The sequence below is a fragment of the Heliangelus exortis genome, chromosome 13 (genome assembly GCF_036169615.1).
Source record: "Heliangelus exortis chromosome 13, bHelExo1.hap1, whole genome shotgun sequence".
NCBI classification, from domain to species: domain Eukaryota; kingdom Metazoa; phylum Chordata; class Aves; order Apodiformes; family Trochilidae; genus Heliangelus; species Heliangelus exortis.
The window spans coordinates 424,116-452,095 of record NC_092434.1 but is presented as its reverse complement, the minus strand read 5'-3'; the positions used below and the strand labels follow the sequence as shown (position 1 = coordinate 452,095).

The 27,980-nt window shown below is 59.7% G+C and overlaps 3 protein-coding genes across 10 annotated transcripts in view; 2 read left to right on the top strand and 1 right to left on the bottom strand.

Annotated features, from left to right (window-relative positions):
• Positions 1-14,236, top strand: part of ZFPM1 (zinc finger protein, FOG family member 1) — a 38,582-nt gene extending 24,346 nt beyond the window's left edge. The window contains 8 exon segments of the mRNA XM_071756536.1: positions 6,152-6,285; positions 9,170-9,272; positions 9,928-10,143; positions 10,271-10,495; positions 10,904-10,999; positions 11,139-11,288; positions 11,416-11,555; positions 11,558-14,236. Coding sequence (XP_071612637.1) covers positions 6,152-6,285; positions 9,170-9,272; positions 9,928-10,143; positions 10,271-10,495; positions 10,904-10,999; positions 11,139-11,288; positions 11,416-11,555; positions 11,558-13,666 — 3,173 coding nt within the window. The 3' untranslated portion in view covers positions 13,667-14,236.
• Positions 14,237-15,130: 894 nt separating this feature from the next.
• Positions 15,131-17,632, bottom strand: CIDEC (cell death inducing DFFA like effector c). Of its 3 annotated transcripts, none has more exons than XM_071756545.1 (6): positions 17,567-17,632; positions 16,614-16,679; positions 16,219-16,360; positions 15,989-16,138; positions 15,620-15,804; positions 15,131-15,521 (listed from the first exon to the last, which is right to left on the bottom strand). In XM_071756545.1, the coding sequence occupies exons 2-6, from the start codon at positions 16,661-16,663 to the stop codon at positions 15,335-15,337; spliced, it is 714 nt and encodes a 237-aa protein (XP_071612646.1). In that variant the 5' UTR covers positions 16,664-16,679; positions 17,567-17,632; the 3' UTR covers positions 15,131-15,334. The 3 variants fall into 3 exon arrangements, with proteins under 3 accessions (XP_071612646.1, XP_071612647.1, XP_071612645.1); XM_071756546.1 differs by lacking the exon at positions 17,567-17,632 and adding an exon at positions 16,756-16,841; XM_071756544.1 differs by lacking the exon at positions 17,567-17,632 and having other exon boundaries at positions 16,614-16,792.
• A 1,928-nt stretch (positions 17,633-19,560) lies between these two features.
• ZC3H18 (zinc finger CCCH-type containing 18) overlaps positions 19,561-27,980 on the top strand; it is a 45,138-nt gene continuing 36,718 nt past the window's right edge. For 5 of the 6 annotated variants that reach the window (XM_071756543.1, XM_071756542.1, XM_071756541.1 and 2 more), the window contains exons 1-2: positions 19,966-20,090; positions 27,143-27,753. In XM_071756543.1, coding sequence (XP_071612644.1) covers positions 27,157-27,753 — 597 coding nt within the window. In that variant the 5' untranslated portion in view covers positions 19,966-20,090; positions 27,143-27,156. Of the gene's footprint in view, positions 19,580-19,965; positions 20,091-27,142; positions 27,754-27,980 lie in introns of those variants that run through there. The other variant, XM_071756538.1, reaches the window with a different exon arrangement.

Below are 27,980 nucleotides of genomic sequence, written 5' to 3'. Positions count from 1 at the left end.
TGCTTTTGTCCCTCTGGGGACACCAGTGGGGAAGGGATAGATCAGACAGGGCCAAACCCGGGGTGGCATTTGTCCCATGTCCCCAGCCATGCCCCAGCCCCACCACCCTGCCAGGAGGGGGCTTCTGCACCCCCTTTCCTACATCAGCTTCACTCTCACCACCACTTCCACTTCTCTGAGCCCTGAGCTTTGTCTCTTGGGGTTTATTTAAATTCCAACCCAGGGCACAGGACCCCAATTCCAATCCTGCCTGCGGGTATCAGGACAGCCCAGAGTAACTTCTTTATTTTTTTTTTTTTTATTGATGCATCTAATTAGAATAGCAAACTATTTTATTTTTTCCTTCCCCCCCCCCACAACCCTCCTTCTCTCCCCACCCCTCCTTCCTCCTTCTCCTCCCCACTCGCCTTCAGTTGTGTTTATCTGCTCCACGACTCCTGCCTGAATAATCTCTGGCTGCCCGGAGTTTGTCTGCAAACCTCAGGGTTTATTATCAGGGTGAGCAGGGCACGGCGAGGAGGGAGGGCTCAGCTGGATGGCCAGGACTGTGCCACATCTGCCCCATCCCCCCCCCATCCCCTCCACCCTGGTATGAGGGGGGTGGGGGAAAAATTTGTATTCTGGCTATTTCTCTTTTTATTGTTGGGAGCTGAGCGGCAGAGAGCGGGGTTTGGGTTGGGTTGCTGAAGGATGGAGAGGAGCTGGGGGTTTGGGGTGAGAGCCTTCCAAGTTTGGGGGGTTCTCTGTATTTCTGAACCCGGATGGGGATGGTCCGTGGCACCTGTCTTGGAATGGGGATGTTGGAATCTGTACCCACAGGTCCCTGCCCCTCGGTGCAGCCTCTGCCTGGGGACACAGCAGGGTGGAGGGATGCTCAGGACAGTTTGGGGACACTGATGGGGTGGATGCTGCAGTTTGGGGACACTGCTGGGGTGAAGGGTTGTTCAACTTGGCAATATTTCTGAGTGGGAGGATGATCAGGCTGGTTTGGGGACACTGCTGAGGTGGAGGGATGCTCAGGCCAGGTTGGAGGCATTATTGGGGTGAAGGGATGCTCAGGACAATTTGGGGACACTGCTGGAGTGGGGGACACCCACTTTCCTACAAGCTGGCGGGGACACCCTTGTGTTGGGCAGCACCCAGGGGGCTGCTGATGCATGCAGCAGTGTCCCTTCTGTCCCCATCCTTCTCCCCCTCCATTTTCCCTTGTCCTGAGTGGGCCATGCTGCCTGGCTGATGGTGACTGACAGCTGTCAATCAATCACTGCTGCTCTGCCCTGGGCTGGAGCCAAGGACTGGGGGGGAGTCGGAGCTGAGCTCCCACCCCCTTCCTCCATCTGGGTGCTGCCCCCCTGGGGGTCCTCTCTCCCCTCAGCCCTGCAGTTCCCTCCCCTTTCCGGAGGGGATATCTGCCCTCTGCATCAGCTCGGGGGGCCCCTTCCTTCCCCCCCACCTCCCCAGCTTCCTGCCCCCCCCCATTACACCCCTACCCGCTGCCTGCCACCAGCCTGGGCAGAGCTGGGGGGTCCCAGCAGTGACAGGGGGTGGCACAGGGGTCAATCCCAGGGGAGCTGGACAGTTTTTCCTTCTTCCCGCCATCCCCAGTGCTTTCTGATGTTATTCCCAGTGTTTATTTCTGTCCCCATGGGGATGGGGACCCTCTCTGGGACAGAGACACCCCTGGGGGTGAGGGCCACATCCCAGCAGGGCCCAGCAGCACCCGGAACACCAGTGTTCAGGGGAGCCTTATCAGGACCCATCCTGCTGGGGCAGGGCACCCCAGCTGCCCCAGGGCGATCCCGGGTGACGCGTGGCACCCGGTGCCCGCCCTGCCTGCCAGCTGTGCACCACAGCTGGTGAGTGGAGGGATGGGAAAGGGGGGGCACACCTGGCCCTTTTGGGGTGCCACATGTCCTGGGTGCTGTCCCCTTCACCCCCGGCCTAGGTGCTGGGAGGTGCCCGCTCTGCTCTCCAGGGCACCTCCATTAACCAGGGGCAGGGTTCAGCCTGATAAAGATTTGCTTTTGTACTCTGTCCAAACAAACAAACAACAAAAAAAAAAAAAAATCAATAACTCGCAAGCGATAAAAGCAAAAAGCTCCCCCCTGGGGCAGCAGGGTGCACCCCAAAAACTGAAGTGGGGTGCGGGGTGGGGGCAAAGCCAGCAGCAACCCAGCTCTCCCATCGCCGTCCCCGCTCCGGGTGGCGGTGGCCGAGCCGGCTGAGCCCCAGGCACAGCCCAGCAAGGTTGGAATTGAAACCCTCCTGGTTCCTTTGTCATCCCCGAGGCTGCCCTGATTACTCGAGCACCCGGGATGGCAAAGCCGGGATAATCTCCTTAGCCCCTTTGGAGAGATTTCCCTTTGTGAGCGGAGGTGAAGAGTGGAGATGCTGCGTGTTCACAGCTTAAGACTCTTCCCAATCGGCTCCCTCCATCTTATCGGAGCGGTGCCATCACATCAGCTCACTACTTGAGTTGTCAGGATTTATTCCTTCCGCCCCGCGCTCCGCTCGCCGCTGCTAAAAACAGCAGCTGGGGCGTGTGGTGGGGCCAGGCCAGGGCTGCCGGGGCTTCTCCTGCTCCTCTTTCCCCTGGATGGGAGTGGGAGAGCCATGGGAGGCTGGGGGGGGATGGATGGGTGGATGGATGGATGGAGGAATGGATGGGTGATCCATGATGGGTGATCCATGATGGGTGATCCATGATGGATGATCCATGATGGCTTTAGGGGCACTCTGTGCCCTGTGCCCTAGGGAAGGGACCCCATTGCTGTCCTGGAGCACCCCAGGGTGCTGGGAGCCCTCCCAGTGGCTCACCAGACTGTGGCTTTCTGACCAAGAATCTTCAAGAATCACCATGGGTTTTTAGGGTGCAGGGCCTGGGCCCTTCCAGATCTGTCCATCCATTCATCTTTCCCCCTTGGGCATTCCCATGCCAGCCCAGCACGTGCTGGGATAAAACCAGGGACAATCAGTACATCCCATCGTCCCATCCTGTGGTCTCTATTCCCACAGACTCCCACAGGGGCCATTCCCAACACTGTGGTCCCCCCAGGCTGGCTGCTGTATTAATAGGAGCAACTCAGCTGATGCTGGAACATGGTCCCGTGACACCCCAGTGGCAGTATTTATCCTGATAGTATCCAGGCAGCTGCAAATACTCTGGGAACTGAGCCTGGATCCTGGCCGAGGGGCAGCACTGGTTCAGTCAGATTCGATTCTAGTTGTGTGGATGGGATGGGATGGGATGGGATGGGATGGGATGGGATGGGATGGGATGGGATGGGTTGGCATGGCATGGCATGGCATGGGATAGCGTGGCATGGGGTAGAGTGGCATGGCATGGGTTGGCATGGCATGGGGTAGTGTGGCATGGGATGGCATCCATGCCACCCAAACCAGGATGACATTAGGTTTTCCTGGGGCCAGATAGGCACCCTCTGCCATAGGGACAACAAATGTGGGTGCATGGCTACACCCTTGGAGCACCCATGAGCAAGCCTGGGTGACCAGAGGAGCCAGCCCAGCTCCCAGTGGGACACCCTCACCCAGACACACCATTTATCCTCTGTACCAGAGGAAGGTGGTGCCCTGATGTGTGGTGATGCCTCACCAGCAGCGGGTGCCCCTCGGGAGGTCCCCAGGGGCTGGGGTGACAGCTCTGTCCCCTCAGCCACGGGTCGATCTCCCGGTGCGTGGCTGGGGCGTGCTGGCAGGATTAATCTTTGCTCTGGGGCACAGCTCAGCCCCGTTTCTCTGAAATCTCTCGATGGGGAGATAAGCTGAGGTGCAGCAGCCTTGGGTGAGCGGGTGCTGTGGGCCCCGGGGTCGGGGTGGGGGGTGCAGGGAGCAGCCCCGGCACCCCGTGTTTGGGCACCAGGTCCCTGCAGTGCCGAGCAGGGGTGCCCAGCTCACTACTGGGGGCTTTCTCCTCTCCTGTTTTTTTGTTTTTTTTTCCTTTTCATGGTGACCCAAAGCAAAGAGCAGGGTCCCTGCCCAATGTGGTTAATGATCTGGGAGATAAACCCTCCTGAGATAACCACCTGGCCGAGGAGCGATGGCCAAGTGAGATACTGGGGGGGTCCTGCAGGGAGGGGACACACACCCATGGACTTTGTCCCTGGCTGGGGGGACAAGCCGTGGGCTGGCTCCTTCCCTCCCCACCTCCCCAGGGTGCAGGCAGGCAGTGGGGTCAGTCCAGCACTGTGGGGCCGGAGGGGTGGGGGCTGTGGGGTTGTTCCCTCCTGGGGACACAAGTCACTGGTGTTGGGTTTGCATCTCCCAGGCTGCCCCACCCCAGGGCTCAGCTCTGTTTCCTTGTGCCGAGGGAAGGGACCCCCTGAAGGTTTAGTTTGGAAATCACCTTTTTTGGTTTGTTTTTTTTTTTTCCCTTCCGTTTTTCTCGCTGGGCACCGCGGGGCTCTGGCAGCTGCACCCATCCCACTGGAAAACCTCTTGGTGCTGGGTTCACCACCCCCCTGGTTTTTGGGGTGATGCTAGCAGACCGGGCCACCAGCTGGTGCCGTGGCCATCGGGTGCTGGCAGGGAGGGGAGGAAAGGGGGGGGCAGCTCCAGCACCACTATTTTTGTCCCCCTGTCTGGAACGGTTTTCTCTTTATCAGCGCCTGCGTGTTTTCTCTGCTGGGGATTGATACCCAGAAGATGAAGTGCTCTGACATGGGAAGTGTCAGGCGAACGCTCTTATCTGGGAGACATGGTCTCCTGACCCAAACGCTGCTGATTACCAGTGAGACGGGGGGAAGGGGGAGAGGGGGGGGGCAAAAAGGGGGGAGCACAAAGAGGGGAGGTGGCGGTTGGGCTCTGTTCCCCGAAAGCAACCGAGCTGCCACCACACCACCCCTGGGGCTCTCCAGGGGGTTCGGGCGTTTGATGTCCCCTGCCCGGGGAGAAAAGGGGTGAGGATTGGTGGCTCGAAGGTGCTGGGACCACCGTGGAGGGAGCCCGGCTCCCTGGCAGCACCACGGGGTTTGGGGCTGTGGTTTGGGTGCAGCCAGCACCATGCTCGTTCCCACAGCCACCAGGTTGGGATGAAATCCTGACTGGAAACAGAGCTGGGATCCCTTTGCCAGCACCCAGTGCCCCCAGGTGGAAGGCACCGATGTGCCACAGGGACCTGGGGGAAGGCAGTGGCACGGGGACAGGGTGGCATGAGGATGGGGACCAGCCTGGTGACCCCAAAGACCTCAGGGACCTTTGGTGCCTTCAGAGAAGGTTTGCAGAGGGGTTTGCAGTGGGGCAGTGGCTCCTCCCCTGGGGACAGGGTCAGAGCCACCTCCCCGGTGTCACAGGGTGTCCCTTGGTGGATGGAGGGGACTGGAAGGTGACAAGTGGGATCACAGGTGCCACCAAGCCAGCACTTCCAGTCACTCACCTTAACTCACCCCAGCCCAGAGAGGATCCAGATGTCAGCCCTGTTAATAAACACATCAGATTTCAATCTCCACAGCCATGGGATCTCTTTATCCTCCCTGCACTCCCAGCTCCAAAAGCAATTTTGCCTTCAAACACGCACAGCCTCCTCCCCACCCACGGCACCCAAGCATCAGCTGGATCCCAAAGGATGCAGCTCTGGGCCTGTGGCTTTAGGGGGGCTTCTGCCATGGCAAAGTCCTGAGGAGGGGACTGCACTGCTGTCCTGGAGCACCCCAGGGTGCTGGGAGCCCTCCTGGGCACCCTGTCCTGCCAGTGGCTTGCTCACTATCTTCAAGAATCATCGTGGGTTTTTAGGGTGCAGGGTCTTGCCCCTTCCAGCCAGCACCCATCCGTCTGGGTATTGGTTACCTGCCATCTTATCTGCTCTCCACAAGACAAAGGCACAGTTAAAACATTTTTCGAGCAGCCTTCATAGTGTATTAAGGTGTTATCTAACCCATTAAACCGGGGGCTTATCAGATAATCAAAGCCATTAAGCCCTGAAGCTGCTGTGACTTTGGGTTGGGGATAGGAAATGCTCCTTCCTCTCCATCACCGGGCCCGGACCCCCCTTGTCGTGCCAAGACCCCCCCCAATTGAGCAACCAGATCCCATCACGGACAGGTAGCACCCAGCTTCCAGCTCCACATGGGTGCCAGCATCCCCAGGGGTCTGTCTGAGGGTTTGTGGTGCTGATGTTGTCCCTGTCTCCCCGCAGAGGAGCTGGATCTGACCGGGCAGGACGGGGAGAGGAGGGTACGGACCCGCAGGAGCCTCCCCGAGGGCTTCTCCTGGGGACCCTTCCAGGGCAGCATCCACAGCCAGCCAGCATCCCCGGGGCACAGCGAGATGGTAAGGAGCACTGCCAGGGGCTGCTGGGGAAGTCCCCGGGGATGAGTTGTTTGGGAGGGATTTCCCCTGCCTGAGCCCCGGGTCCCCTGGGAATCACCCGGTGTGGATGCCCTGGAGGTTTCCCTGCCATAAATCTGCTCAGAGCGTGGCAGGGGGACAGGATGCTGGCTGTCCCCTCCTGCCCATGGCTGCTGGGTGGCCCTGTGTCCTGGCAGAAGAGCTGGCACCTGGCTTTCCCACCTCCAGTTTGTTCCCAGGGGACTGTGGTGGGGACTGGAAGGCAGCAGGGCTCTGCAGCACAGGCAGAGGGGGTGTGGGGACACACAGGGTGGTTGTGGGTGCACCCAGGGTGTGTGTTGGTGCACACGGGGTGTCACAGGAGCCGGATCCTCATGTCCCATCCACATCCTTCCCCCTGCATCCCCCCCAGAGCCACACACAAGCACCTCCAGCCCAGGATCTTCCAGGCTGGAGAATCCTGCCCAGGCTCCATCCCCACCTCCTCCTCCTCTCTCCTTCACTCTTTTTTTTTTATTTTTTTTTTTTCCAAGCTCAGGCCCGTTTATCTTTGCCGAATTAAATCCTTGATTAACCCTTATCTGCCCAGTTTGGCTCCCTATCTCCCGGTTGGCGCCGTGTGTCCAGACACCCGGTACAGGATGATTGATTTCTTAAAGATATGCGTGGCTTTTTTCTGATACTTCATTTATTGTCTAAATATTTTTGCTCCCATTTCAGCAGCTCCCTTATCAAGCCCTGCTGATGATTCCCAGCCCTGCTCTCCTCTCCTGCTCGCCTCCCTCCCTATCTCTGCTCGGGGAAGCGAGGAAGGAATCGCAGCCCCATCCCTGATAGGGGCTGTCACCCTCGGGTCCCTTCCTCTTTGTTGCTGGCAGCAGGGTGAGGGGTTCAGGGGGTCTCCCCCAATTCCTGCCTGGCTCTGCTCTCTGTCTCCACGCAGGAGTTGATCTCATCTTGGGGTGGAAGTGGGGACTGGGGACACGGGGTGGGTGGCTTCAGCGCCTTGGTGGTGTGGAGCATCGTGTGTGCCCAGGGCTGCACTGAGGGAGGAGGAGGAGGAGAAGGAGAAGGAGAAAAGGAGAAGGAGGAGGAGGAGGAGGAGGAGAAGGAGAAAAGGAGAAGGAGGAGAAAAGGAGAAGGAGGAGAAAAGGAGAAGGAGGAGGTGAAGGAGAAGGAGAAGGAGAAGGAGGAGGAGGAGGAGAAGGAGAAGGAGAAGGAGAAGGAGGAGGAGGAGGAGGAGGAGGAGGAGAAGGAAGATGAGATGGAGAAAGAATAGGAGGAGGATGAGAAGGAGGAGAAAAAAAAAGGAGGAGGATGAGGAGGAGGAGAAGAGAAGAAAGAGGATGAGGAAGAGAAGGAGAAAAGGAGGAGGAACAAGAGGAGAAGTGGAAGGAGAAGGAACAGGAAGAGGAGGAAAAGGAGGAGAAGGAGCTGGAGGTGGAGAAGGAGGAGGGGAAAGAGGAGGAGGAGGATGCCTGTCTGCCCCCCCAGGCTGCTCCCACGAGGCTCCCCCAAACCCAGCCTTGCTCGGGCGGGTGTGCTCTCCCTCCAGCAGCACCAGCCCGGGGGTGCCAAGTGACAGACCCCCCCATGCCAGCAGCTTTGGCTGTGCCCCAGGCCATCCCCGTCCCGTGTGTGTCTGTGTGTCTGTGTGTGTGTGTGTGTGTGTGTGTCTGTGTCTGTGTGTCTGTGTCTGTGTGTGTGTGTGTGTCTGTGTGTGTGTGTGTGTGTGTGTGTCTGTGTGTGTCTGTGTGTGTCTGTGTGTGTCTGTGTGTGTGTGTGTGTGTGTGTGTCTGTGTCTGTGTGTCTGTGTCTGTGTGTGTGTGTGTGTCTGTGTGTCTGTGTGTGTGTGTGTGTGTCTGTGTCTGTGTGTCTGTGTCTGTGTGTGTGTGTGTGTCTGTGTCTGTGTGTCTGTGTCTGTGTGTGTGTGTGTGTGTCTGTGTCTGTGTGTGTGTGTGTGTGTGTGTCTGTGTGTGTCTGTGTGTGTGTGTGAGCCCCCCCAGCCGCGGTGCCCCCCAGGAAGGGCGCGGGGCCGCCCCCGCTAACGCCGTCCCGGCGGATGCGGAGCAGCTTGGGTTTCCGATGGTTATCAGCAGGGTGCAGAGCCCAGACACTGACCTCTTTGTTCCAGGAGAACAAGGAAAGGGCTCGCCACGGGGGCTGGGGCCACCGGGAGGAGCCAGGGCGGGCATCTTGGGGTGCTGAGAGCACCCTGGGGTGCTGCGGGGTGCCCGGACGCTGCAGGAATCTCCCTCCATCCCGCAGGTCTCCCCCCACCACCGTGGATGGGGCCGATCTGCAAAAGCTCCACAGGGACCATCCCCCCCGTGGGGCGGGACACGGAGGGGACACCGCGGTCCCCGAGGGAGCTCAGCCCGTGGGCCACCAGCAGCATCCATCCCCGTGCCCTGTGGAGGGGGGGGTTCCCCAAGCCCCCAGCCCCGTTTCCCAGCCTGTGAGGGGGGGGAGCAGCACCATCGGCACGCGGGGGCCGCGGCGTGGAAGCGCACACGCGTGTGCCCGCACACGCGTGGGGGTTTGTGGTGCTGCCAGCACCCGGCTCCGGGCAGTGATAAGACCTGAGCCGGCTGCGGCTGTCAGCCTGGCTTGGAGGGTTTAGAAATATCGGGACAAATAATTAGATTTCGTATCGTTCCCGCGGCAGCCATCGGAGGATCAGGCAGATTAATTCCCCCCCCCCCTCCCCTCTTCCCTTGCTTCTCATTAATATTCATTAAAGATGCAGGAAGGCAGAGGCGGGCGCTGAGCTGGGACCACCGTGACCCCCTCCCCACCTCCCTGCTGACCCCTACATGTTTTGGGGTGCAGTGCTCACCCCTCTTCTCCCTCCCTCCCTTGGCAGGGCCCCCCCGTGACACTGGTGCTGGGGGATGAGAGCTGCTGGCTGTCCCGGCTGCCACTCGTGCCCCACGAGCCCGATGCCAACGCTGTCATCTACAGGAAGGGTGAGTACAGGTGACACGTGTGCCCACGCTGGAGGGGACCACGGGGGGACAGGCGTGACACCCCCACACCTCCACCACTGGGCAGCCCTGGGGCTTGTCCCTCATCCCACCCCCCCCCCTCCCCAGGCAGTTTTGGGGGGACATGAGGAGGGTCCCAGCACTGTGAGCAGTGTGAATGTTGGTGCAAGGGTTTGTGCACAGCTTGGTGCAAGCCTTTCTGGATGCGTTGGTGCAAGACTCAGTGCAAGCATTTGCTGCACACTTTGGTGCAAGCAAGACATCGGGGCAAGCCCTGGTGCACACGCGTGTGCAAGCATTAACGCGCCCGTTGCTGCACGTATTGGTGCAAACCTCAGTGCACACCTGGGTGCCAGCGTTCCTGCATGCACTGGTGCACACGTGGGTGCAAGGGTCGGTGCAAGCAGGAATTCGAGCCGTGGTGCCAGGCTGAGAAGCAGCAGGCAGGGCTCAGGCACGGGCAGACATCGCCATCTCCAGGCAGTCCAAGGCTCTGCCGTGGCCGGGAGGAAGCCAGGGGACAAGGGCTGAGGGCGACGGGGATAGAGAGGGACAAGGGCAGAGAGGGACAGGGGCCTCAGAGCCCCTCAGGGTGGGCGTGCAAGGGTGCAAATCCCTCCTGCCTGTTGCCCCCCAGACCAAGCCCTGTGGTGCCGGACGACGCGTGCGCTGCGGGAGGACGAGCCCGTCTGCGCCTTCGTGGTGGCAGAGCCCCCACCAGCTGTCCCCAACCACCACGGGGTGAAAGCAGAGCCTGAGGACTTGCCCTACCCGGCTGCCCTGCACTCTGACATCCAGCTGCTCCCCCAGCAAGCCGGCATGGCTGCCATCCTGGCCACCGCCGTGGTCAACAGTGAGTGCCCGGGGACACGGGGGTGGGGGAAACACGGGGCAGCCCACGGGGCTGGCAGCACGCTGAGGGTCCCCAGCCCATCAGGCAAGTGATGTATGTCCCTTTCCTTGTCCCTTCCTCTCCTCAGAGGACGTCTTCCCCTGCAAGGACTGCGGGATCTGGTACCGGAGCGAGCGGAACCTGCAGGCCCACCTGATGTACTACTGTGCCAGCCGGCAGAGCGCCGGCTCGCCAGCCCTGGAGGAGAAGCCCAAGGAGACCTATCCCAACGAGCGTGTCTGCCCCTTCCCTCAGTGCAAGAAGAGCTGTCCCAGTGCCAGCTCCCTGGAGATCCACATGCGGAGCCACAGTGGTATGGCACTGCCACCCTGCCACATGCAAGGACCCCAGGAGCCGGTGGGGTGGAGGGACAGGGAGGCTGTGGGGGCAGCACCCAGATGGGGTCCCAGGGAAGCTGTGGCTGCCCCATCCCTGGGCAAAGCCAGGTTGGATGGGGCTTGGAGCAGCCTGGGCTGGTGGGAGGTGTCCCTGCCCGTGGCAGCGGTTGGGACTGGATGAGCTTTAATGTTCCTTCCCACCCAAACCAGTCTGGGATTTTCTGGTTCTCCCCTAGCTGGGTTACTGGTTTGGGGCTGCTGACGTGTAGGTGTTCCCATCTCGGTGCTGTGAAGCCAAAGGGAGCATCCCCCTTCCTGCAGCTGGCACAGTGCTGGCTGGCACAGTGTCCCCTGAGGTGGCCGCCTGTCCGTCTGTCCTGCAGGAGAGCGGCCGTTTGTCTGCCTGATCTGCCTGTCTGCCTTCACCACCAAAGCCAACTGTGAGCGTCACCTCAAAGTACACACGGACACCTTGAACGGTGAGTGTGTGCTGCCCAGTGTCCCCACAGGGACACCCCTGTCCCCTCCAGCACAGCGTGGGGACGCGCTCCCCACAGGTCTCCCCTGCCCCGCCGGCTGCCATCCCACCCGCTCAGCCCCACGCCACGTTCCCCGCAGGCGTCTGCCACAGCTGTGGCTTCATCTCCACCACGAGGGACATCCTCTACAGCCACCTGGTCACCAACCATATGATCTGCCAGCCGGGCTCCAAGGGAGAAGTCTACTCACCGGGGCCAGCCCTGCCCGCCTCCAAACCCCTCGCCACCGGTGGGTACCGTGCGTCTGGCCGGGGGGACGCACCTGCCAGCATCCCCTTTGTCACCCCAAAATGGCTCCGGCCACGGGGAGGGACAGGGCACGGGGTTAACATTGTCACCCCTGTCCCCTCTCCCAGGGCTGAGCCAGACGAACAACGCGTCCCTGCGGAAGTGCAGCGTGCCGGCCTTCCTGCCCGAGGGGCTGCCGGCACTGCCCCAGCACCCCGGGCTGCACGGACCCCCGCCCGCCCCACCGCCCGGCCCCGACCCCCGCCGTCCCCCCCGCCACCGCCCGCCTCATCCCCCGACGCCAAGGCCTCGCCTCCCTCCCAGCCGCAGAACGGAGAAGGTCCGGCATCGGCATCATCGGCGTCATCTTCTTCATCCTCCTCCTCCTCTTCCTCCGGGGACGCGGTCCGCATCAAGGAGGAGCCCGTCGGCAGCCCGGCCAGCGAGGCGGAGGCGCCGAAAAGCGGCGGCCGCGGGGCCAGCAGCCCCGACGCCTGCTCCAGGACCTCGTCCCCCCGCAGCCTCCCCTCGGCAAAGGTCAAATCGGAGCTCGCCAGCCCCACGCCGGGCTCCAGCCCGGTGCCCAGCGAGCCGGGGACAGGCACGGCGGGCGGCACCGTCTTCCTACCCCAGTACGTCTTCGGCCACGAGGCCGCGGTGGTGCCGCAGGCGTCGGAGATCCTGGCGAAGATGTCGGAGCTGGTGCACAGCCGGCTGAAGCAAGGCCACGGCGGCGCGGTGCCGCCCGCCGTCTACGCCGGCGCCCCGGTGCCCAAGGGTGCCACCTGCTTCGAGTGTGAGATCACCTTCAACAACATCAACAACTACTACGTGCACAAACGCCTCTACTGCTCCAGCCGGCACCTGGCCGAGGACAGCCCCCCCGGGGCACGCAAGCTCAAAGCCCCCCCCGGGGCACCTAAGGGCGTCCCCCCCGCCCCGGGGACGCTGCTGTCCCCCTCGGCAGGAGACATCCAGGGGACGCCGGCGGGGGACGGGGACGCCTCCCGAGACGCCACGCCGCCGGCAGCCCCGCCGGAGGTGAAGGCGGAGGAGGTGGGGGGTAAAGCGGGGTCCCCCGAGGCGGAAGGGGGGTCGGGGAGGTGCAGCGAGGACAGCCAAAGCCCCGGCAGCTCGGCGGGGGACGAGGGGGACGAAGACCCCAGCAAGACGCTGTGCGAGGCCTGCAACATCCGCTTCAGCCGCCACGAGACCTACGTGGTGCACAAGCGTTTCTACTGCGCCTCCCGCCACGACCCCCCCCTCCGCCGGCCCCCCGGCCCCAAAATCCCCTTCCTACCCCAACCCCTCCGCACCCGCAAACGCCGCAAGCTCTACGAGATCCACGGGGCCTCTCACCGCCCCGCGGAACCTCCCCCGGCCCCCGAACCTCCTCCGGCTCCCGATCCTCCTCCTCCTCTCCCTCCTCCTCCTCCTCCTCGGGGGGCTGCCCCCTCGCCCCGCTCCAGCCCCGACGCCGAGGGTCCCATTGATCTGAGCAAGAAGCGGCGGCGGCAGAGCGACCCCGCGCCCGCCCCGCTCCTGCCCTTGGCCGATTACCACGAGTGCACCGCTTGCCGCCTCAGCTTCAACAGCCTCGACACCTACCTGGCCCACAAGAAGTACCAGTGCCCCGCCACCCCGCTGCAGCCCCGCACCCTCGAGCACCTCCAGAAGATGAAGGGGGCCATGGCCGCCCCCCTCAAGGGTGGGCGCAGCCCCGGCAGCCCCGGCGACGGAGACCCCGAAGGCGTGAGGGTGAGGGCGGCTCCGGCGGGGAGCCCCAGCGTCCCCTATGCCCCCGCGTCCGGAGCGGACTCGCTGCAGCGTCACCCCAAGTGTCCCCCGCCGCCCCCGGGGGGGGGGAAGGGACCCCTCGCCGCTTGTCCCTACTGTCCCCTCAACGGGGCCGTCAAGGGCGACCTCCTCGAGCACTTCCGTAACGCCCACGGGCTCTTCGTGGCCAAACCTCCGGTGGCCGGGCAGGGGCTCCCCGACCCCCCGGTGCCCGGCGCGGGCAGGACACCTCCCGACCCCCCCCTGCCGGCGGTGTCGCCCCCCCGGCTCCCCGCCCCCCGCCTCCGCCGGGACAGCTTCAACACCAAGGAGGGGCGGGACGGAGGCGGCAGCCCCCGACCCCCCGCCTCGCCCGGGGCCCCCGCAGAGGGGTTGCGGGAAGCCGTCCGCAAGCCCCCCACCCCCCCCACCTACACGGACAGGGGGGTGCAGACCCCCCCGGCCAAGGCTGTGCCCGGCCCCGTGCCCAACGGCAACCACAGGTACTGTCGCCTCTGCAACATCAAGTTCAGCAGCCTCTCCACCTTCATCGCCCACAAGAAGTATTACTGCTCCTCCCACGCTGCCGAGCACGTCAAATAAAACCCGACACCCTCCCTCTAGACCCCCTCCGGGGCCCCCCACCACCGTTTGGGGGCTGGGGGTCCAGGAACCGATGGCTGGAACAACCCCCCCCACACACACACCCCCCTCCTGGCAGGGGTTGGGGTGATGCTGGCTCCTCCAGGGTGGCTTCACCATCAGGAGGTCCCCAAACTTCACCCTGGGTGGAGGGTCCCGCATGCTCACAAGACCTTTGGGGGGGGGGGGGGGAACGTGGTGCTGGGGGAGGGAAGGGGGGCCGGGCCCCCCCCCCTGGACCCAGGTGTGTGCAGAGCCCCTACCTCTGCCACAGCCGGGGCTGATGCTGCAGGGAAACTGAGGCAGGGTGAAGGCGCATGGTCCTGCCCCAGCTGGGGGGCTGCAGGAGAGGGGGGTTGGCTCTCTGCCCCCCCCCCCCAGGTTGACACTACAGGGATGAGGAGGGGGCTTGGCCATGGGGAGCCTGTGGGTGCCCCCTCCCCGAACCCTGCAGGGAAATGGCACTGAAGGATGAAGCAGCCCTGGGAGCCGTGTGTATAAGTGTGTACAGAAATAAATATGTCTGATACAGCCGGGCTGCTGCCTGCCTGCGGGGTGGGGGGACACGGGGGGGACACTGTCACCTCCCTCTGACAGGGGGCACCGCTCTGGGGACAAGGGACATCCGGGGTGTATGGCCACGGGGTGACAGGCACACCTTGCAAGAGATGGGCAGAGCATGGTGTCCCCATGCTGGCACCCCTGGGTGGCACCCACCTCACCCCAGCTGTCACGAGGCACCACCCCCTGGCTGGGGGCTCGTTAGCAATCAGGTTAATTAACACCCCCCAGCTGGAGGGGGGCTGTGCTGGTGCTGCTTCAGGTCTCCATGCTGGATCTCCAGACCCCAGCAGGGGGGTTCCAGGTGAGTGTGGGGCTCAGGTCCCATGTCCCCAGGGACAGTCCCGTCCCCCCCCCCCCATGCAGTGGCCAGACCAGTATAACCCAGTGTCCCCCCAGTTTATTGCCCATTCTGGTGTTACAGGGGGGTGGTTGCAGCACCAGCTTTGGGGTTGTGCAGTGCTGGGGCTGACAAGGGGGGAGTTGGTGGGGTGGGGACTAAAACACCCCCCTGGGGTCCCTGCCAGCCCTGCTCCAGGTGCCAGTGGCACTGGGGGGGGGTCCCAAGCAGCAGCACCCTTGGGGCAGGGGCATCTTTCACCCCTTTAAGTGAAGCAAGAGCAGGTTTGGAGCCAACTGCTTTGGGTGAAGGACCCCTAATCCCCTGGGGCTGCAGTGCCAGGAGGGTCCTGGCCCCCCAGCAGGGTGACTGGGGAGAGGACAAAGGCAGCAGGTCCCTTGGGGGGGGCTGTGCTTGCACCACCTCCCTCCTTGCACCATCACACCCCCAGCTTGCCAAACTGGGCTATTGGCCAACCCCCCCAACCCCCCCACCCTCCCAGCCAAAAGGAGGCAAGAGGCAGCTGGGCTGAGCAGAACTGGACTTAAATAAATATATATTGATATATACAGAGTAGTGGGGGGTGCAGGGCAGAGCTGGGCACCTCCAGCCAGCAGCACAGTGCCCAGCAGCTTCTCCCCCCTCCCCAAGGCATTGACCTATAGTGGGGTGCTGGGACCCCCAAGAGATTGAGGGGTGGGGGGGATGCAGAGGGTGGGGGGCAGCCCTCACTGCAGCATCTTCCTGCGGGGCAGGGGTGGGAGGCTGCAGGGCAGAAGGCTGGGAAGTGGGGGGCTGCTCCCCGGCTCCTTGGGCTCCTCGGTGGCATCCAGGAGCTCCTGCATGTAGCAGGAGGTGCCGAGGAGGACGTGGCCAGTGGCCTGCATGGTGAAGAGCACCCAGCGCAGAGCTTCCCTGGGCAGGGAGGGAGGAAGGGGTGAGAATCTCTCCCTGCACCCCCCTCGGAGGTTGGAGGGGAGCAGACAGGAGGGGGTGGTTCCCCCAGGACTCACTTCATGACCTTCTTGGCCCCGGAGCAGCGCAGGTCGTAGGACAAGCTGTAGGTGCCATAGAGGGTGGCTTTGATGTTGAGGCAGCCCAGATCCCGTGGGTGGGTCTTGTAGAGATCGAAGGTGACACAGGCCACGTCGATCCTCCGAGGGGGCTTACGGGACAGGCTCAGCTGGTAGCCAGGCGTCTAGGGGAGAGCGGGACCACCGGGGTCACCCACCCTCCCACCTCTCAGCCCTTGGTCGAGTTAGGGGTGATGGTCGGACTCGATGCCCTTTCCAACCAGAATGATTCTGTGAGCTCCCCGTTGGTCCCAGGAGGATGGGACAGGTGGGACAGCCCAGGTGGGGCACGCAACCCCCTGCACCCACCTTGGAGGCAGCCCAGGTCTGCCCTTTGCTCAGGGCCATCACCACCGTCCCTTCCTCCAGCGTCCGGAAAAACGCCTCGGTCTCCACGGCGGTGCCGTCCTCCTCCAGCACCAGTGAGATGGGGTCCGGGGCCATCAGAGCACTCTGGGCCTGCAGGGGGTGCTGGGGGTGAGGGGACAGCCCACCACCCACCCGCTCAGGTGGGCAACAAGCCCCCTCCCCCAGCTGACCTGGCAGAGCAGCTCGGCGAGGCTGGGGGCCATCACCCCCTTGCGCAGGCTGCGGTCCCAGTTGACCACACGGAAGGGTCGTGGCCGTGGGGCTGGGCTGGCCAGGAGCTGCTGGGTCATGGAGGCACTGACTGAGACACATCTGGAGGTGGGATGGAAGGAAAAAGGGGAGCTGAGACCCTCTGCCAGCCACGCTCACTCACACACACACACACACACACACACACACACATACACACACACACACACACACAAACACACACACGCACACACACACACACACACACACACACACACACACACAGACCCACCCCAGGTCTCGGTGGGGAGCAGAGTGTCCATTTGGAAGCCCCAAAGCTGCCAAAGCAGGGAGGGCTGTGACACCCCCCACTTACTTGGTGACAGGAGCAGCCAGGCGCTGGCTGAGGGACTTGGCATAATCCATCTTCCCAAGGAGCAACCTGCTGGGGGAGAAGGGTTCAGCCCCGCCGCTCTCCAGCTTTTCCCCAGCTTCAGGAGAGCCCTTCCCACCGGCACCTCCTGCACTCGGCTCCAGCCCCCGGGAATGAGCCCGGCCCCCCCAGCACGGCTGCCTTTACGGGGGGTGTGCCCGCCCTTTGGCCGGGACAGGGCTGGTGGTGGCCCCCGGGCAGGGGCTGCTTGCCAGCGGGGCTCTTGCGCAAAGCATCGCCTGGGGACACTGAGTCAGCGCTGGAGCAAGGGTGAGACACGGGCAGGGGCTGGCCCCGCACCCACGGCCCCTCGGGGGGCTCGGGGAGACAGGGGTAACCAGGGTGGCAACCCCAACACTGGGGCTGCGGAGGGGAGACTGCTCTGGATGGGGACCTGATCTCCATCCCACATCCTCATCTTCATCCTCACATCCTGATCTCCATCCTCACATCCTGATCTCCATCCTCACATCCTCATCTCCATCCTCACACCCTCATCTCCATCCTCACACCCTCATCTCCATCCTCACACCCTCATCTCCATCCTCACATCCTCAACCCCATCCTCACATCCTCAACCCCATCCTCACATCCTCAACCCCATCCTCACATCCTCATCTCCATCCCACATCCTCATCTCCATCCCCACATCTCTCCATCAGACATCTCCAGATCTCTCCAGAGGGAACTCCTATGGGTGTGGATCACCTCTCCATCCCATATCCCTATGTCCCCCTATGTCTCCATCTCCACATCCCTCCATAACACATCCCAATCTTCCCAGGGGACACTCCTATGGATGTGAACTCCCTCTCCATCCCACATCCCTATCCCCCCCCATCTCTCCACGGGATACTCCTATGGATGTGACCCCCTTCTCCATCCTCCCCACTCACCTCCAGCAGACCCCACCACCTCCCCACAGGATCCTGCGTGGGTACCCCCCCTCCCCAGCCCCACCTCCCCTTATATACCTGTCACCCCAAAACCCCGCCCACCCAGCCCCACACCCCCTATCTCAGCCAATCCCCTCCTGGCTGTGGGCACAAGGGGCGGGGCCACCCCCTCCCAGTGCTCCCAGTAACCCCCTCCCAGTGCAGCGCGCATCCCGTGTGCACGGGGTGTCCCATGGGTCTGTCTGTGTCTGTGTGTCTCTCTGTGTGTTTAACCCCCATCACTCGTGTTCCCCCTCCTTTCCTAGGCTTGCACGTCCCCGCGTGTGCATCACCCCCACGTGTGCACACGTGTGTGCAGAGCACAGACAGACAGACGGACGAGGGAGGGGATTCCCCTGTTCTGCTCTGCTGAGACCCCTCCTGGAGCTCTGTGCCCAGTTCTGGAGTCCCCAACACCAGAAGGACACAGAGCTCCTGGAAGGTGTCCAGAGGAGCCACTGAAATGCTGGGAGGGCTGAGCAGCTCCCTGGGAAGCCAGGCTGAGGGATTGGGGTTGTTCAGCCTGGAGAAGAGGAGGCTCCCAGGTGAGCTCAGAGCAACCTCCCAATATCTGAAGGGGCTCCAAGAAAGCTGGGGGAGGGCTTTGGACACGGGGGGGTAGGGAGAGGAGAAGGGAAATAAATGGGTTAAAACTTGAAGAGAAAGGGGAGATTGAGGTTGGAGATGAGGAAGAAATTCTATTTTTAATGATCTCGGGTAGCAGTAGGAGCTGAGGGGATGGATTCAAACTGGAGAGACTCAGACTGGAGGTCAGGATAAAGTTCCTCATGCTGAGTGTTGAGCCCCTGGCACAGGTTGCCCAGAGAGGGGGTGGAAGCCCCATCCCTGGAAGGTTTTAAGGCTGGGTTGGATGGGGCTTGGAGCAGCCTGGGCTGTGGGAGGGGTCCCTGGGCATGCAGGGAGTTGGACTGAGTGATCCTTAAGGTCTCTTCCAACCCTGACAAATGCAATGATTTGGGGGTGCTGAGCCCCAGGTTGCCCAGAGAAGCTGTGGCTGCCCCATCCCAGGCAACTCTCAGCAAGACAAGAGGGCACAAGAGGTCTCAAGTTGTGCCAGGGGAGGTTTAGGTTGGACATTAGAAAGAATTTCTTTCTGGAGAGGGTGATCAGCCATTGGAATGGGCTGCCCAGGGAAGGGGTGGATTCTCCATCCCTGGAGATATTTCAAAAGAGCCTGGATGTGGCACTCAGTGCCATGGGCTGGGAACCACGGGGGGAGTGGAGCAAGGGTTGGACTTGATGAGCTCTGAGGTCCCTTCCAACCCAGCCCATTCCAGGTTTCTATGATCCCTGGCAGCGTCCAGGTCCAGGCTGGATGGGGCTTGGAACAACCTAATGGGAGGGGTCCCTGGGCATGGCAGGGGGGTGGGACTGGATGATCCTTAAGGTCCCTTCCAACCCTGACAATGCTGATTTGAGGGTGCTGAGCCCCAGGTTTCCCAGAGAAGCTGTGGCTGCCCCATCCCTGGCAGTGTCTCAGCCCAGGTTGGATGGGGCTTGGAGCACCCTGGGCTGGGGGAGGGGTCCCTGGGCATGGCAGGGGTGGGAATGGGGGGGCTTTAAGGTCCCTTTAAACCATTCCACGACTCCTTGTGTGCCCCCCCCTTCTCTCTGCACCCCCCTCGGCCCACGCAGGGGCTGTACACGCCCACCCGTGCACCCCCCCCCCCCCTTTCCCGTCCCGATCCATTTCCACGCGCGGTCCCTTTAAGACGCGGCGCGTGGCGGCGGCGCGCGGGAAGCCGAGCCCCGGCGCGCGACCCCGCCCCTCCCTCCCCTCCCCCGCAGCGGCCCCGGCGCCGTCGCGCGTGGATGACGTCACGTCATGGCCGCCCTGCGCCGCCGCCGCCGCCGCGAGTGAAGGCCCCGGCCCGGCCCTTCCCTTCCCCTTCGCTGCCGCCGCCGCTCAGCATCCCCCCCCCCCCCTCTCCCCCTTTCCCCTGCCCCTCCCCGGTGAGCACCTCACCCCCCAGGGCCCCCACCCGCGGCGGCCTAGCGCCGGGGAAGGAGGCGGAACCGGGGGATGGGCGGGGGGGGGGGGGGACGACACAGAGGCCACGGGGCGGGGGGGGAAGGGGGGAGCATCCCTGTGGGGGGGGGTGGGGGAGCGGGGGGCAGGAGGGGAAAGGGGGTGCTGGGGAAGGGGGGGTGACCCTGGGGGAGAATGGGGGGGGGATGGGAGGGAAAGAGGGGGGGGGGGCAGCCCCGAGGGGGGAGTGAGGATGGGGGGGGTGGGGGGGTTGTAAGTGTTGGGGGGACTGGGGAAGGTGGGGAGGGGGTGCAGCTTTATTGGGGGGGACGCTGGGGGAGAGGGGCTGTGGTAGGGAAGGGGATGGGCTGGGGGGGGCTGCGGGCAGGGTGTGACTGTGCCCCCTCCCGTCCCCCTCCCAGGCAGAGCTCCGGCAGCCTCGGCCCGGGGGGCACAGCAGGAGGCCCTCAGACAGCCTGGAGGAGGCCCCGTGAGGTAAGGGGGGAGCATCAGCACCCACCAACCTGCACCCAAAGGTCCCTCCTGCCCCGAGGGGGTGGGTGCCTCGTCCCTGGGGGGGCCATTCTGGGCTGGGTGGGGGCATCACCCCTGGTTCACTGCTCCAGGTGGGGAAAATTCCCCCCCTGGGAGCCCCCTGGGTGGGGTTGTGTCCTCTCTGAGCTCCCCTCCCAGCATCCCCACTGACAGAATTCCCTTTCCCTGCCCTCCTGACACAACTCCTGGCACCTCCCTTGGCTGGAGCAAGGGCAGCACCTCCAAGGTTTGGGGTTTTCCCAGGGTTTGTGTGGATGAGAGGAATGGAATCAGCTCTCTTGCATCAGACCCAGCTGTCTGAGCAGGGACAGACTCCTGGGGGGTTTTATTTGCAAATCCTACAGAAGGCAGGAGCAGCCCCTCCTGGTTTTCTGCCAATAATTCCCAGTCAGCATTTGCCCAGGACCAGGGAAATCAGTTTCTCTGGGGAAACAAACTCTGGGGCAGAGCTCTGAGTTCCCCTCTGAACCAGCTGGAAGTGGCTGTCACCCAGCACTGCTCTGCAATTAAACCCAAAAGGCAGCTCAGGTTCTCAGCACCCAGAGCTCTCCTGGCAGCTGCCAGGTAATTGGGAGTTTGCTCTGCAGCTTCAAAGCCAGTGCTTGTCCCAGGCTGGCAGATAAGGGTGTGTTTTGGTTAATTAATCCTGTTAATGACCAAGCTCCCTTCAGAGCAAAGGGCTGGGTGCTCTGCTTGGGTTCTCCACATCTTTTCTGTGATGCTCCTGCCCTGGATCACAAGGGATGTTATTTCCTTCCCATTCTTCCTTCTCTTCCATGGTTTCCCACCCCCATTCTTTCTCTTTGTTGCTTTTTTTCTGGTTCTTTCTTCCTCAAACCTTTTTGGGGTTGTTTCTCCCTCACCACTGTGTCCCACTCATTGTTCTTCACCCCTCCTCATGGTTTCACTCAGGCCACACTCCAGAACTTTTCCCTTCTGCATTAACCTCAGGGTTTCATGTCTCTGCTTAATGAAAACCTTTTCATTTTGCACCAAGCTGTTTGTAATCCTTTTTTTTTCTTTTTTTTTTAATCTCCTTTCTGCCTCAAGCAAGGAGATTCTTTTCCTCCTTTCCTGGTGAGGGGCTGCAGGGTCTCTGCTAGGGGGGCTGCAGAGGTTCATGCTGGGTTCTTCTCACCTGGCTGATGATTTGTAGGATTTCCAGACTGTAGCTGATGGCTGTGCCAGGCCCCAGTTTCCTGGAACCCCTGGAACTCTGGGGTCCCATCCCTGCCCCAGGGGATGGTGTGTTCCACACCCACTTCCAAAACCCTTTTTGTGGCAGCACCAAAGGCTCAGCCTTGGAGGGAGGGGGTTGGGTGAGTGGAAGTCAGGGGCTGCCAGGAGTATTTATGTTACAAATCAGGGAGAGCAGCCAGACAGAGAGGGAGCTGGGAGTCTGGATTGCCAGGAAGCTGAAGAGGAGGCAGCAGTGTGCCCAGGTGGCCAAGAAGGCCAATGGCATCCTGGGCTGGCTCAGGAACAGCGTGGCCAGCAGGTCCAGGGAAGGGATTCTGCCCCTGTGCTCAGCCCTGGGGAGGCCACAGCTTGAGTCCTGTGTCCAGTTCTGGGCCCCTCAGCTCAGGAAGGAGCTTGAGGTGCTGGAGCAGGTCCAAAGGAGGCAACTGGGCTGGTGAAGGGATCCAGCACAGATCCTATGAGGAGAGGCTGAGGGAGCTGGGGGTGTTGAGGCTGGAGAAGAGGAGGCTCAGGAGGAGGCTCCACTCCCCCCGTGGTTCCCAGCCCATGGCACTGAGTGCCACATCCAGGCTCTTTGGAAATATCTCCAGGGATGGAGAATCCACCCCTTCCCTGGGCAGCCCATTCCAGTGTCTGATCACCCTCTCTGCAAAGAATCCTTTCCTAATATCCAACCTAAACCTCCCCTGGCAGAGCTTCAGCTCTGCCAGGGGAGGTTTAGGTTGGATATTAGGAAAAAATTCTTTAGTCTGTGCCCTCTTATCCTACTGATATCTGCCTGACCCCCCCCTGGCTCCAACCTCCTTTCAGGGAGTTGGAGAGAGTGATGAGGTCTCCCCTGAGCCTCCTCTTCTCCAGCCTCAACACCCCCAGCTCCCTCAGCCTCTCCTCACAAATGATGATGTGTGCTTGCTGCAGCTGGGATCACTGGAAGGTTTGGCTGCCTCCATCTTTTTCCATGTGAGAACCCATGAGCTGCTTTTCAGGGGCTTCCAGCCCCTTGGGGCACGCTCAGGTGACACAAAAGACACAATTGTGGCTAAAAGTGCACTTGATCATCACATTTCCTCCCAGGCCTCTCAGTGGAGAGGCTGCCCTGACCTGCTGAGGCTGACTGACCTGGCCTCACCTGCTTCAGACGTGCAGAAAATGAGAATCTGAGAAACTTTGGGCAAATCACAGAATCATAGAATCATAGAATCATAGAATCTTAGGGGTTGGAAGGGACCTCAAAAGATCATCCAGTCCAACCCCCCCTGCCAGAGCAGGGCCCCCTAGAGTACATCCCCTAGGAACGTGTCCAGGTGGGTTTTGAATGTCTCCAGTGAAGGAGACTCCACAACCCCCCTGGGCAGCCTGTTCCAGGGCTCTGTCACCCTTACAGTAAAAAAATTGTTTCTGATATTCAACTTGAACCTCCTATGCTCCAATTTACACCCATTACCCCTTGTCCTATCACTGGTCACCACTGAGAAAAGCCTAACTCCATCTCCCTGACACTCACCCCTTACATATTTGAAAACATTGATGAGGTCACCCCTCAGTCTCCTTTTCTCCAAACTAAAGAGACCCAGCTCCCTCAGCCTTTCCTCATAAGGGAGATGTTCCACTCCCTTAATCATCTCAGTAGCTCTGCGCTGGACTCTTTCAAGCACTTCCCTGTCCTTCTTGAACTGAGGGGCCCAGAACTGGACACAATACTCCAGGTGTGGCCTCACCAATGCAGAATAGAGGGGGAGGAGAACCTCTCTTGACCTACTAACCACCCCCTTTCTAATGCACCCCAGGATGCCATTGGCCTTCTTGGCCACAAGGGCACATTGCTGGCTCATGGGCATCTTCTTGTCTACCAGGACCCCCAGGTCTCTTTCACCTACACTGCTCTCCAGCAGCTCAGCCCCCAACCTATACTGGGACATCCTGGTGTTAAATCAAGTCAGTTTTGGAACAGGAGGGGCTGTGCAGCTCAGGCCTGGGGCAGCTGTGCCTGAACTGCCCTGAAACACCTGCAGATCACACTCTGCTAAGTGAGAAGTGTGGCTGCATGCCTGGCTCTTGCCTCAGCATCCTGAGCTGAAAGTCAAACAATCTCCTCTGCAGCTTTAGAAGATTTTTTTTTTTTTTTGCTTTTAGAACTGGTTTTGAAGACAGTAAGAAACTGGCAGTGGTTTTAAGGCACAACAATCCCAAGCTCATAAAGAACCTGCAGGTTCCTGCTCTGTCACTTGCCTGTCAGTGCTGCTCAGCTTGATAAACTCCCATCTTCTCATTTCATTATTATTTAGGTTTTTTCCTACTGTACGTGTAACTAAAGAGAGTAAAAACACCCTAACAGCCCCCCCCCCCCAAAAAAAAAACACCTCAAAAGCATTTCAGAAAAGGGATTCAGGAGATTTGGGATGAGCTGTGACTTGCACATTCTTCTGAGACAGCACTTGGGCTGTGGACTTTAAACTGGAGTTAAACTTCTTTCCATGCAAAGAATAAATCCTTTGGAGCTTGAAAGTAATCTGGGGTGGCTGGAGCACTCACAAAATCCTTACCAGGGCACTCCTGCCTTTCATAACACTGAATTAGTTCCTTTTTTTGTCTGAAATGACTCCAGGAAATGCCTCCCATCCCAGTCTGTTCTCTCATCACTCTGACACTTTCCCTTTCCCTGTATTTTTCCTGCTTTTACCTTTGCAGGTCGTGGGTTTGCTCTGAGGATGCTTCCACAGAAGGTTGAAGCACAAAATGTGATTTGTAGGGTTTGGATTGTCTTTCTGTGCCTGCTGGTGAGCTGGGAGACTGGTTGGACTGGGACTCTGACCCAAATAATTTGGTGGAAGAGGTGGTGGAGGGACTCTGAGGTGCTTTCTGTGCTCTGCAGCATTGCCTGGGGGGGAAATTCCCCCAGGGAGAGTGGAAGGGCTTTTGGCAAAGGTAAAATAGCTGTTGAATCCAGGGAAATACACACCAAAACCTGGATTTTTTTGTTTTTTTTTTTTTTCAGTCAGGTTGTCATTTATTGTGTTTCTTCTCATTCCTGCCTGTGGAAATTAATAGGAAATGACTGTAACTGAGGGATGCACTGGATTTTTTTGTAACAGCTTTAACAGCTGCTGGTGGAGGTGGATGTTTTATACTTCTCACCTCAGCTGGCAGTAGGAAAGGGTTCACATTTGCTCCCCCCATCCCTCTGAAGGTCTCAGGTGCAGAGAGGCATTTGCTTGACTTAAATGCTTTTTTTTTTTTTTTTTTTTTTTTTTTTTTTTTCATGGGTGCTGCTTATTTGTAAGGAATCAGAAAACAAATTTCCTGAATCCATCTGTCCTTGACAGCTCCTGCATTTCCCCTGGCCCCTCCAGGCTGACCTTTCCCCTGCCAGACACCCAGAGGATGGATGTGCACAAACACACACACACTGGAACTGCTCAGGCAATTAAAATCTCTGCTAGGAACTTGCTCTGCTTTATTCAAACCTTTATGAACAACTCAGCATCAACCTCTTCTCTCAGACACTCAGCAAGCATCTAATTTGTTCCAGATTCCATCTTGTTTCACTGTCCAGGAGCCTCCATCAGCAGGAGGCAGTTGCTGTCTTTAATTTGGCTTTTTCACTGCTCAGTAAAAATCAGAACTTGGTGAACAAGAGGCAACCTCTGCACCTGGGCAGAGGGAGAGGAGCAGCTGGTAGGAAGCTCCAAATGTGACTCTTCTGCTCAGGGCCCTCTTGGGTGTTGAGATCACCCCTGTGCTTATTGATGAGCTGATCTCTGGGGACTTGGAGGGAGGTTGTTGGGCACTCCCAGGCTTGTGCTGCTTCCAGGAGTGCTTTTTCTGCTTTGTTTTTGGGGAATGTTCTCAGCTCCTTCCCCTCAGACCTCCCATCTCCTCACCAGCAGCATTTTCCCCTGTGTGACTTTCACCTGGAGAGTTTGCTGCAAATCCCAGCTAATCAAGTCTGCCCTGGGGTGAAGGCAGGAGGGGTCAGCAGTGTTCACACCAGAAATACAACAGCTCTGCTCCTGGAAAATGTATGAAGAAGCAGCTGAGGAGCACGGGTGACAGAGCTGTCACACTGTCCTGACACCCAGGGCTGGGCTCTGGACACTCAGCAGGGACACTGCTTGTTCCCTCCTGCTCTGATTCAGCCCTGACATCCACGGTTCTCTCACTACCAAAATGTTTTGGGTTTCAGATGCTGTGAAGGGTTCACTCTGGCAGTCTGCTGGGGTGCCTCCTGCCCCCTCTGGCCTTGCTCTTTGGTGGCAAGTGACAACCTTGGCCCTGCAGAACCAGCTGGAGGAGCACAGGATGGGTCAGGAAAAGGTTAAGTAGTGCAGAGCTCCTGGTGTTAAGGGCTTTTCTTTCTGGAGGTGTTTAAAGGAGCTACCAGAGTCTTGTATTTATAGGACCTAGGACCTTAGTAAGTAAAAAACCTGGTAATTTATGCTGTGTTTTTGTTGCACCAGCAGTAAATGTGCTTGCAGGGAGGTTTGTAGCTAGGAGGAGTAAAGCATGATGCATACTGAGGTGACCAGAGTCTTGCTCCTTTGTAACCTTGTGGCTTTTCTTCAGTGCCAAATGTGCTTTGGGAAGCTTTGGGTTTGTTTTTAGCTTTCCATTTCTGTCTGATGGCCACCTACACATGAAACTGGGAATTTAACCCCCTGGAAAGGTGGCTAAACCCACTGTCCCTCTTGAGCTGTTCCCCTGATACACCCAGAGGAATGCACTGGGTGCTTTTATCTCCTTCAGAGTGGGCTGGCTTGGTGCTGGAAGACCTGAGACACCTTCCTCATCCTGGGAAGCAGTGTTGGTTTTGGGGAGGGGATGAGGCAGGAGGTGCTCTTGGGGTTTGTAGGACTAAGGACGTGCTGCAGCACGAGGCCACAGCCCAAGGGGAAGATTTTTTTTAATCACTGAGAGCTTTTGTCTTGATAAGAATGAGTAATCTTCCTAGTAAGAGATGGCTCAACCAGTTTTTTGGGTCAGTTCTGTAATTCATGATTTTTTTTGTTTGTTTCATGGAGTAGAATAAACAGATGTAGGTGTTGGGGTTGTTTTGTTTTTTTTTCCTGCTTTACATCTTGTCCCTTTCTGTCACGTTTATAATGCTGATTCCAAGCACACATCTGGTTGGTAACTCATACCCAGCAGGTGTTCCTCCTGAGCTGCTGTCAGAAGTGCCTGGTGCAGAGAGTTGGGAAGTTGATCTGCTGGAATTTTGGATCTTGAAGGTGTAAAGGAATTAGAGAGGAGGTGGCAGTGCACACGCTGCCTGAATTAAGCCTGATTAAAAACGCAGGAGTTCTCATGAAACCCAGACTGTCCGTGCTTTCCTCTCTGTTCTGGGTGTGGTGTGACAGGGCTGTAGGTGCACAGGCTGTTTCTCCAGCATCACCAGAAGTTGGGCTCTCCAGGAGCCTCCAGTTTGTGGGTGCTGTGTGCTTGGAATTCCAGAACCCCCCCGGAACCCCGGCTCAGCCATTGCCCCGGGTGATTGTGCCTGGGCTGAGGGATTCCTTGGGCTTTCTGGTGGTGGTTTGGTGGGGGTGCTTGTGCATCCCTTAGGTGTGTGAGATCCCAACCTCAAGCTCCGTGGTTTTCCATGAACAATCCTCACCTGGTCTGGGACAACTCTTGTGTTTTCCCTTTGAAGGTGGTGTCAGAAACCACCTCGGTGACCCCAAGCGCCGTTTCCTTCCTTAGGAGGTAAAACACAAGGGTCCAGGCTGCTCGGGGGGAGCCCCCCTCCATTCCCCAGCTCCTTCCTGCTAACCAGGGTTGTTCTCTACCCCCTGCAGACCACTGGGTACTGATGGACAGCCCTGAGCAACACCCCTGCTCTCCTGAGGAAGAGGACCAGCAGCTTTCCGACGATGAAGTCCTGAAAGAGAGCGGCTCGGAACGGGATCTGGATGGAGAGGGTGGACAAGGCAGTGTCCTGGGAGAGGAGGAGGAGGAGGAGGAGGAGGATGGAGCCAAGGGACTGAGTCACGGGGAAGAGGAGAACCACTCTGATGAAGAGGAGGACCGTTTAAGTGAAGCCAAATCTCAGGAGTCTGAGGCCAACGAGCAGAGAGGGGAAGTGAAGAGCCCTCAGCCTCGCAAAGGAGAGGAGGAAGACAGGACCAATGACCTCAGGGATGAAGCCTCCTCTGTCACCCGGGAGCTGGATGAGCACGAGTTGGACTATGATGAGGAAGTTCCCGAGGAACCCAGTGCTGCTGCTGCAGAGGAGGATGGGGAGAAAGCTGCTGGTGAGGATGATGAGGAAGAGGAGAAAGGAGACGATGCCCCCGAAGAGGAGAAAAAATCCAGCAGCAAAAGCGATGATGAAAAGGATGGCCAGGATCCCCTCAAGGAGAAGAAGAAAGAAGAAGATGATGGAGAGATTGATGATGGAGAAATTGATGTAAGTAGGAGGTGGGCAGAGGCCTGTCCTCCTGTTTGAGAAGGGTTTGGCTCTCAGACTGCCATGTTTGGTGTGATTATCTGTGTTAGCTGTGTCCCCAGGCTGCAAGGACCACATTTTTCCCTTGGAGGCAAGACCCTACTTTGTACCAAGTCCTAAACCTCATGACTGAGGTGTCTGCTGCCACGTCCTGTAGAAAATCTTGGTGCCAGATATTGTCAGAGCTG

What these genes read in the sequence shown, in the direction of transcription:
- CIDEC (XM_071756545.1), bottom strand. Translation starts at nt 16,663, where the DNA reads ATGGATTATGCCAAGTCCCTCAGCCAGCGCCTGGCTGCTCCTGTCACC. An exon ending in CTGGCTGCTCCTGTCACCAA is followed by an intron (nt 16,361 to 16,613) that starts GTAAGTGGGGGG and finishes TCCCACCTCCAG; the next exon opens with ATGTGTCTCAGTCAGTGCCT. An exon ending in AGACCTGGGCTGCCTCCAAG is followed by an intron (nt 15,805 to 15,988) that starts GTGGGTGCAGGG and finishes GCTCTCCCCTAG; the next exon opens with ACGCCTGGCTACCAGCTGAG.